We start from the raw sequence: 8,971 nt of genomic DNA, 5'->3' as shown, positions 1-8,971 counted from the left end.
ATTCAGGCTGCAGGAGGACCATGCTGGACAGAGCTGCTGTCCTCCAGGCATCCCACACTGCTCCACACCCTGTAATGCTCTGGGACTACTGGACCCAGCTCTCCCAGCTCACGCTCTCTCCTTGTCTCTCTGTGGTGGCCAGGAGGAGATGCTCAAGATGTTGTTTCTGGAAAGCATCTGCAGCATTTGCAGAATCAGCAAAAAGAACGGCTTGTGTGAGAGCCTGGCTATTTTCTGCCGTGAGAGGAACTTGGCAGAGGAAGTCAAGGTGAGGGGACAACGTAAGGGATTGTGGGAGAGGTCAGAGCTGCCCAGGGACAGGTACCCTGTGAGGCAGGGGTGGGCAGGGGGACTATGAGTGCTGCTGAGATCTGAGCAGTAGGACGCAGGGTGCCTTTGCGTTCCGGTACTGGGCTGGAGGCACTGGGCTCCTCTGGCACTTGCTGATCAGCAGCCAGATCTGCTGGTGCTGGGTGCTGGTGCTGGTGACTGTTAGGTCTCATCCTGGTTGTACTCTACAGGAGCTGCTGGAAAACGAGCCCATGGACCAGCTGCGCACAGCAGTGCGGTACCAAGCCATGCTTGCAATCGCCGCCTTGAGGTACCAGCCCAGCCCCAGTTTTTCCCCGCACATCCCTAGGGCACAGTCCTGGTGGCTCTGATCTTAGCTGGGAAGCATTCCTATGTGAGCAGGGTAGCCCTCAGCTCTGCCCTGCTATGGGCCTCTGCAGAGGTTGGAGGAAGCCGTGAAGCTCCCTGCAGGGTCTTGGCTCTTGCCCCAGAGCAGTAGGCATCAGGACTGTCCTCCAGCCCAGGCCAGTCCTGTGGAGGAGGTGCCTCCCAGCTGGGCTCCACATCCCTCCTAGGGAGCCTTGCCCACAGGGAGACCAACATCAGAGCACTGCTCCCAACATCAAGGTCTCTCTATTTCCAGTGAAATGAAGGCAATTTCAGAGGAAGAAATAATACGTCTTTCACATGCGTGCTTCAAAGCCATCTTCTGCCTTCCTCCAAAAGAGGACCTGAACATCTGCCTTTACAATCAAGTATGTACTGGGTGATCTACTGTAGTGCTCATGCCTGTGGATTATTCACGTGCAGAGATTACTAAAGATCCTTGCAGGCTGGGTATTGGCCTCGCTTCCCCCACTGCTTCCCTTCCACTCTTGGCGTGGGCCTGGCAACACGCAGCACTCACAGCCTGGTCTGCACACAGCAGCTTTGCTGCCATGGGGCCTCTCCCAGGTTGTGCGTCAGTCTGCGGATGTCCTTCCTTGATAGTCAAAGGGGCTCACAGCAGTTTCCTCGCGGTGAGAGGGCCCTCTGAAAGACTTTCACAACCTGCTGCTCTATTTACAGACCATGCGTGCTATGGAGAAAATGCTGCAGAGTCTGCTGGTCAGCCATCACACCTCTAACAGAGATAAGCTGCAGAACATCTTGGAGGTCTGTATTGCATTGCAAAGCTCTACCCCCAGAGCTCTCTTTGGTAGAATTTGAGCTCTCTCCATAGGAATGACATTGTTAGCAGCAGGAGCCTGCAAGGGACCTCAGTGGCTGTAGAAGGCCTGAGAAGGGCTGGGCTCTAGTTCAAGGGGGAAGCCTGGATGGATGCTGTGATTCCAGCTGGTAGCTCAGCAGAGCTGCTTCTGCTGGAGGCAGCATCAGCAGCTCCCAAGCAAACCAGCAGCTCCACTCCTCACAGGTGCTGCTGCTCTATACCAGCTCCCAGACAAAAACTGTGCGTGAGAGGGCCATGGAGCAGATCTCGAAGCTTTATTGTTTCTGTCAGGAGGTAAGGAGTCAGGAACTTTCCAGCCAGGATATCTCCCCTTCTCTGCGTCTCAGAGCAGCCTGAAGCTCAGGGGTACCTGCAAGACAAGCTTGGGCACAGCTGGGATCCCTCAGCATGTTTCTGCCCCAAATAAGGGCCTTCATCCTTCCTTTTGCTCTGGTCTTCTCCCCTCCAGACCACATTCTCTCACTCAATTTGACACGTCTTCCCTCTCTTTTTCGTTCCTACTGTAGCCATTTGGAAAACTCCTCCAACCTTCTCAGAGGACAGACATCGTCCTCATGGCCCTTGAAAAGACCACTGAAGACTGCGCTGTTGAGGACAGTGAGTGGTCCGAAATTCTACTGGATATGGTCCTGAGTCAGCCTAGCGACTGGCTGATGGATGTAAGCAGTCCAAGGCTAGATTACCAAGCCCTGCCCAGCCCTCCGTAGATCACGGGCATCTGAAGGCACTTTAAGCCAGCAAAGAGCAGTGGGAAGGGCAGTAATGTCATGGGCAGCGGGACAAATGGCTGCAGTAGAGTGGCAGCAGCAATCTCCTGTGTCCTCCCAACAGGCACCAGTGATTGTGAGGTTCATCCACAGACACCTGAAAAGCAACAGCACATCAATTCAAGAGACTCTTTTCTCTGTGCTTGAAGTGCTGGCCTACGAGTTTCCCAGAGATGTGCTGATGAGTGTGTTGATCCACCTTCCACAGAATGACAGGTACAAGCCCTGACAGCCCCGCCGTGCGCTTCATGTGAAAAGCAGGGCTTAGAGACACTCTGGCTGCCAGAGCCACACAAAGCTGCAGGACATCCCTGAGGATCAGGCCCTCCATTCCACTGTGCTTTCCAGCGCTGTGGACCAGCCAGGGCTGCAGCAGCCAATGCCGACCAAGGCAGCTCAGGGCTCCCATCAGGCTTCTGCCTTGCCCCTCAGGGAAGGCCATCTCAGCACCTCCTGCTTGCGCAGTCTGGGCCCCGAGGCCTCCAAAAGCACGAGGAGCACAGCCTGTGGCCTACCAGGGCTGCCTGAGGCATGGCACTGTGGCTGAGGCAGCCCTGCTGACAGAGTATTCCTCTTCGTTTGCAGCACTATGGATATGTGGAAGAATATTATTTACTGCACACAGTCATCAGAGAGCATCTTAGAAGAGCTGTGCACTGTGCTCGTAGAGGAAGAAATCTGTGGGATACCCATAGAAGAGTTGGACCTCCTTCGCCTGACTGTGAGTTACCAGACAATGCACTGTGCTTTCATTCAGGGCTCTTTTTCGCCCGTTCCCTGCTTCCCCTGCCTTGCCCCCCAGAATGGGAAGCTGGGAAAGGTAGGGGTAGAGCCTGGGTAACGGATGTGGGGGACCAAGGGAGAGCCATTGCCTAAGTACAGGCTGAAGAGGCTGCAGGTCTGGAGAGAAGTGCCTGTGGCCATCCACGTCTGGTGCCAATTTTGTGCCAGCTCCTGCAGGTCAATTGCTTTTCAGAGGCATGGGAGCAAGAGGCTGTGGCTGGTCAGAGGGGCAGGAGAAGCAGGCCTTGTCCCCAGCAGCTTGGTTATTCTTAGTGATGTGAGGCCTCTGTATTGGGGACCTGCTCAGCTTCTGTACAGCAGAGCATCTGCTGCCAAGGGTTTCTTTCAGGCCCTCCACTGCTCCCTTTGCTGCCAGCACCAGGCATTCTCGCCAGGTGCCGCAGCAGGGAGGTGGAGGCTAAGCAGGCAGCGTGTGCCCGGAGGCACTGCTGAGGACTGGTTCTGTTTCCTCCTTGTCCCAGTGCCTGGGGAGCTCTGCTTTGACCATTTTGGGTGGGAGGAGAACACTCTGAGGCACAGACAACCCATGATTGAAAGTTGTTGCATTCCTTTGCGTGAACACACAACACATTTGTGCAGAGTATGCCTCTGAAGCATCTTCCTCTGCATCAGCCATGCTAATGATATGGCCTGCTCTCCACAGCTCTTGGGCACCTGAAACCATTTTAAGCCAGCATTGAACAGTGGCAGGAGCAGTAGTATCATTGGCAGCGGGGCAACTGGCTGTAGTACAGTTGCAGCAATATTCTTCCTGTGTTCTCCCAACAGGTGCCACAGATTCTTGAGTCCATCCATAGAAACCTAAAACAAAGCCTGCATCATGTCAGCAGACTCTCTTGTTATTGTTGGATACGTTGGTCAGCTGGTTTCCCAGAGATGTGCTGACGAGTGTGTTGATCCACCTTCCACAGAGTGACAGGTACCAGCCCTGACAGCCCTGCGGTCTTCTTCCTTTGAAGGCTTAGTGATGCTCTGGCTACCAGAGCCACGCAAAGCTGCAGGACATCCCTGAGGAGCAGGCCCTTCATTCCGCTGTGCTTTCCAGCACTGGTTGGCCAGTCAGGGCTGCAGCAGCCAAGACAGCCCAGGGCTCCCATCAGTCTCCTGATAGAACATTGCTCTTCGTTTGCAGCACTACTCTGGTCATGTGGAAGAGTGTGCTTTCCTCCACGTGGTCATCAGAGAGAATCATAGAAGTGCTATACGTTGTGCTCAAGATGGACGTTCTGTGCAGGATACCCATAGAAGAGTTGGACCTCCTTCGCCTGACTGTGAGTTACCAGACGATGCACTGTGCTTTCATTCAGGGCTCTTTTTCCCCCTGCTTCCCCTGTGCTGCCCCCCAGAATGGGAAGCTGGGAAAGGTAGGGGTAGAGTCAAAGGTCACGGATGGAGGACCAGGGAGAGCCATTGCCTCTGTACAGGCTGAAGAGGCTGCAGGACTGGAGAGGAGAAGTGCCTGTGGCCATCCACATCTGGTGCCAATTTTGTGCCAGTTCCTGCAGGTCAATTGCTTTTCAGAGGCATGGGAGCAAGAGGCTGTGGCTGGTCAGAGGGGCAGGAGAAGCAGGCCTTGTCCCCAGCAGCTTGGTTATTCTTAGTGATGTGAGGCCTCTGTACAGGGGACCTGCTCAGCTTCTGTACAGCAGAGCATCTGCTGCCAAGGGTTTCTTTCAGGCCCTCCACTGCTCCCTTTGCTGCCAGCACCAGGCATTCTCGCCAGGTGCCGCAGCAGGGAGGTGGAGGCTAAGCAGGCAGCGTGTGCCCCTGTGGCACTGCTGAGGACTGGTCCTGTTTCCTCCTTGTCCCAGTGCCTGGGGAGCTCTGCTTTGACCATTTTGGGTGGCAGGAGAACACTCTGAGGCACAGACAACCCGTGATTGAAAGTTGTTGCATTCCTTTGTGTGAACACACAACACATTGGTGCAGAGTATGCCTCTGAAGCATCTCCCTCTGCATCAGCCATGCTAATGATATGGCCTGCTCTCCACAGCTCTTGGGCACCTGAAGCCATTTTAAGCCAGCACTGAACAGTGGCAGGAGCAGTAGTATCATTGGCAGCGGGGCAACTGGCTGTAGTACAGTTGCAGCAATATTCTTCCTGTGTTCTCCCAACAGGTGCCACAGATTCTTGAGTCCATCCATAGAAACCTGAGAAGAAGGCTTGCGTCACTTCAGCAGACTCTCTTCTCATTGCTGGATATGCTGACCAGCCTCTTTCCCAGAGATGTGCTGATGAGTGTGTTGATCCACCTTCCTCAGAGTGACAGGTACCAGCCCTGACAGCCCTGCGGTCTTCTTCCTGTAAGGAGCAGGGCTCAGAGACGCTCTGGCTACCAGAGCCACGCAAAGCTGCAGGACATCCCTGAGGAGCAGGCCCTTCATTCCGCTGTGCTTTCCAGCACTGGTTGGCCAGTCAGGGCTGCAGCAGCCAACGCCAACCAAGGCAGCGCAGAGCCCCCATTGAGAGGACACAAGACGGCAGGGCCAGAGCTGCAGCACAGTCTTTGGGCTACCAGGGCTGCCTGATCATGGCGCTGTGACTGAGGCAGCCCTGCTGACATAGCACTGCTCTTCATTTGCAGCACTACTCTGGACATGTGGAAGAGAATGCTTGCCCCAACAGCGACTTCAGAGAAGCTCTTGGAAGCACTGTGCAGTGTTCTTCAGGACCAACTGCTGTGCATGATCTTTAACATCACTGCAGTGGATTTTAGCCTCCTCCGCCTGACTGTGAGTTACTGGATAAGGCACCTTGCTCTCCTCTGGGGCTCTCTTTCCCCAGCTCCCTGCCTCCCCCTGCCTTGCTTCCCAGACATGGAAGCTGGGGAAGGGTGGGGGAAGAGTCAGGGCCATGGCTGAAGTGCCTGTGGCCACCCATGCCTGGTGTCATTTTTGTGCCAGCTCCTGCTGGTCAGTCGCTCCTCAGAGGCATGAGGGCAACAGGCTGTGTCTGGTCAGAGGGGCGAAGTAGCAGGCCAAAAAGTCATCTCGGGAAGTGCTACGCCTGCGGCACAGAGACATTGCGGGGCCCTCCAAAACCACTGCTGCCTAAGGCCAGGCTGCGCACGAGAAGCCAGAAGCTGCAGGGTGCAGGGAGACCTGCTGCCTCTGTCTGGCTCTCACTGCTGTGTTGGTTTCAGGTGATGTGCCCCACTGAAGAGATCCGGCAAGAGTTATGTAACCCAGACCTCTTCCAGATGTTTCTGAAGATTAAAAGCTTGCCACTACTCTGGCTGGTGCTCAGAGGCCTTGTCCTTCTGTCAGAGAGACCTGAGACGGTGAGCAGGCCCTAGTCAAATGAAAACCCGGTTGGCAGCCTGGTGCTGGGGCAGTGGGCAGTGTTGTGCCTTGACGTTGCCCGAGACTCAAGAGTGCGAATGATGGCCATGGTGGGGCCTGGTGGCTGCCTGGGGAGCTTTCCAGATGGGTTACCTGGGGGTCTGTTGGAAAAGGGGGAAGGTGAGCTGGGACATGGAGTCCATGCTCTCTGACTTTCCTTCTCCTATCTCCCCATGTCTGTATCAGTGCGCCCATGGCCAGCACCTGCCCGGAGTCTGATGCTGCCATTCCTGTGGCAGCTGCCAGTAGGCAAGGTGTCTGGCTGGTGCTCTGAAATCAGGGCTTTTAGGCCAGGGTGGCCATTGGCCTCTTGATGAAAAGGAAATTGTGTGTTTTGTACAGGCTAGAGAAATACGGGCCCTGCTGCCAGACGTCATGGAGACCCTGCAGTTTGGCAATGCGCACATCACTCTTAATGCGCTGACTATCTTCAGAAACGTGATGAATCATCTGGGGAAGATGGAGGCGCGTCCCATTGCTCTGGAGCTGGCTGGCAAGCTCCTGTATCTTTTTAATCATGTAAGTCTGCTGTGGGAGGCTGAGATCTGCAAGTGGGTGCTTGGCTGGAATGCGTCCTTCTCTCTCTGCTCCTCTGGGCTCTCATGGGACGTCTTCTGGGCTCTGCAACCCAGCAGGCCTCATCCCTGGCAGCTTGGTTGTTCTTGGTGATGTGAGGCCCCTGTGTTGTGGCCCAGCCCGTCCACTGTGCAAAGCACCTGCTGCCAAGAGCTACTTTCAGACTCTCCAGTTGCCCCTTTACTCCCAGCACCGGGCATTCTCCCCAGGTGCCGTAGCAAAGAGGTGGAGGCTAAGCAGGCAGCGTGTGCTCTGGAGACAGTGCTAAGGGGCAGCCTTGTCTCCTCCTTGGCCAGTGCTTGCCAAGCTCTTCTTTGCTGTGGTAGGGTGGCTGCGGGAGCACTCTGAGGCACAGGCAGTGTGGAAACGTGTTGTGCTGATTTGCATGAATTCACAGCACGTTCATGCAGAACGTGACTCTGAAGCATCTCGCTTTGCATCAGCTGCACCTGCTCTCATGTTCACCATGGGCAACAAAAGAGAGTTGCTGAGGTTCTCCTGTACTCCTCCCTCAGGTGTCGGGTGAAGTACGAGAGTCTTCCATCCTCCTCTTCAAAGATGTGATAGAGGCTGTGGTGTGGTGGCAAAAGGGAAAAATGAAGAAGAAAGTACGCCGGGGCCTGCTTCCTCTGCTCTTTCGGAACAGCGATGAGACCTCGAGTGTTGCACAGGTATGAATTTCAGACCTGGCCAGTATGCAGGCAAGAGTGTGCTGACACCTCAAGGGCAGTCTGGGATTGGAGGCTGAGGGCAGCAAGCATTCCAGCTCTTGGGGTCTGTGTCTGTGGTGCCATCTCCCAGCATCTGTTGCTCTGTAGGCTGCCAGGGAAGCCCTTGTTGCTTGTGCAAGGTTCCTGAAGTGGCAGAAGCTCGAGCACCAGGCTGAGAGGAGGAACGTGGTGGGGATCACGGAGTGCTTGGTAAGGACAACTCCACTACCCCTGCCCCTTGGTTGAGGAAAGGGTAATTGGTGTGGGGGGGGCACACCTGCAGCTGGGAAATTTCTTTGCCTTTGTGTTCCTTTCCAGCTAGAGCAGAAAAGGCAGATGGTGGCTAAAAACCTACGGCAGAGCCTGCTGTACCTGAAGGATCCTCAGGCTACTATTCGACAAGAGGCTCTCTTGTTCATTGGTGAGCCCAAGCCCTGGGTCCCTCTTTGAGCCCTGCCCTGGCAGCAAGGCAAGCTATGCAGCCCCCAGGTACACTCTGCCCATGCCAGCAGCCCCGATGGGTACCGCACTCAGGTCCTCCCTTAGGCACCGTCCCTGCCTGGGGTGCAGGACCAGAAGCAACGGGGTTTGCTGGACTGCAGTTTGTGCTCCTGGGAGTGTGCTGGGGAGTGGGGATCTGATGGGAGCTCTCTACCTAGGCTTGGCGTGGAGCTACTGGAACCCAAGTGAGGGAAAGCGGAAGAAAATCTACAGTGGTGAGTGAGAACAGTGCTATGTGTGCTGGGGCTGAGGGCAGGGGACAGAGCCTGAGCAGTGTGCAGCTGTGTCTTGGCCTGCTCCAAGGAAATGTTGCAGGGGCAGAGGAGCATCCTTGGGGCACATGGAGCAATCCTGAGCAGTGGCTTCCAGCTGAACCCTTAGTTTCATGTGTTCCTCCTGGGCTGGAAAAGTGATGGGTGGGGCTGGGGCTGGCATGGTATGAAGGGGATGCTGGCAGGTCTCTGCAGGTGGGTGTTTTTTTTCACCCCTGTTTTGTTTCCTTCTGTTGCAGTCCTCCATTCTTTGGAACATGACAGTCATCCGCTAGTCCGTTGTCAGGCAACTCTGACAATCCAGATTCTGAGATGTTTACAGCAGCAGAAAAAATCAGGATGGGGCAGGCTTGCAGAACTGTGTTGCTAGCCTTGCAGTTTCCTCTTTCCTCATAAACATGATTGATTAAAGCTTCAATTACAAAGTCCTTTCCCTTGGTATCCTCTGTGTTGAGCTTATGTGCAAGGCTTCTGTAG

The 8,971-nt window shown here is 55.1% G+C and overlaps 2 protein-coding genes across 5 annotated transcripts in view; both read left to right on the top strand.

Moving 5' to 3' along the window:
• The window catches only part of LOC116216178, a 5,891-nt gene extending 645 nt beyond the window's left edge, over positions 1-5,246 (top strand). The window contains exons 3-11 of one of the 2 annotated variants that reach the window (XM_031557356.1): positions 143-268; positions 522-601; positions 935-1,046; positions 1,360-1,446; positions 1,706-1,795; positions 2,029-2,181; positions 2,354-2,505; positions 2,875-3,010; positions 3,862-5,246. In XM_031557356.1, the coding sequence (XP_031413216.1) occupies positions 143-268; positions 522-601; positions 935-1,046; positions 1,360-1,446; positions 1,706-1,795; positions 2,029-2,181; positions 2,354-2,505; positions 2,875-3,010; positions 3,862-3,978 (1,053 nt within the window). In that variant the 3' untranslated portion in view covers positions 3,979-5,246. Of the gene's footprint in view, positions 1-142; positions 269-521; positions 602-934; positions 1,047-1,359; positions 1,447-1,705; positions 1,796-2,028; positions 2,182-2,353; positions 2,506-2,874; positions 3,152-3,861 lie in introns of those variants that run through there. The other variant, XM_031557355.1, reaches the window with a different exon arrangement.
• The window catches only part of LOC104915232 (maestro heat-like repeat-containing protein family member 7), a 9,383-nt gene continuing 4,338 nt past the window's right edge, over positions 3,927-8,971 (top strand). For 2 of the 3 annotated variants that reach the window (XR_004162219.1, XM_031557353.1), the window contains exons 1-10: positions 3,927-4,012; positions 4,226-4,364; positions 5,212-5,363; positions 5,679-5,826; positions 6,237-6,374; positions 6,778-6,954; positions 7,527-7,682; positions 7,830-7,931; positions 8,040-8,142; positions 8,381-8,437. Coding sequence is in view for 2 of the 3 variants with exons in the window: in XM_031557353.1 (XP_031413213.1) it covers positions 4,239-4,364; positions 5,212-5,363; positions 5,679-5,826; positions 6,237-6,374; positions 6,778-6,954; positions 7,527-7,682; positions 7,830-7,931; positions 8,040-8,142; positions 8,381-8,437 (1,159 nt within the window). In the remaining variant the exon portion in view is untranslated. Of the gene's footprint in view, positions 4,013-4,225; positions 4,365-5,211; positions 5,364-5,678; positions 5,827-6,236; positions 6,375-6,777; positions 6,955-7,526; positions 7,683-7,829; positions 7,932-8,039; positions 8,143-8,380; positions 8,438-8,733; positions 8,879-8,971 lie in introns of those variants that run through there. The other variant, XM_031557354.1, reaches the window with a different exon arrangement.

This window comes from Meleagris gallopavo, chromosome Z, assembly GCF_000146605.3.
Source record: "Meleagris gallopavo isolate NT-WF06-2002-E0010 breed Aviagen turkey brand Nicholas breeding stock chromosome Z, Turkey_5.1, whole genome shotgun sequence".
Taxonomy (NCBI): domain Eukaryota; kingdom Metazoa; phylum Chordata; class Aves; order Galliformes; family Phasianidae; genus Meleagris; species Meleagris gallopavo.
Note: the sequence above shows the minus strand (reverse complement) of the source record. Positions and strands in the feature narration are given on the sequence as shown.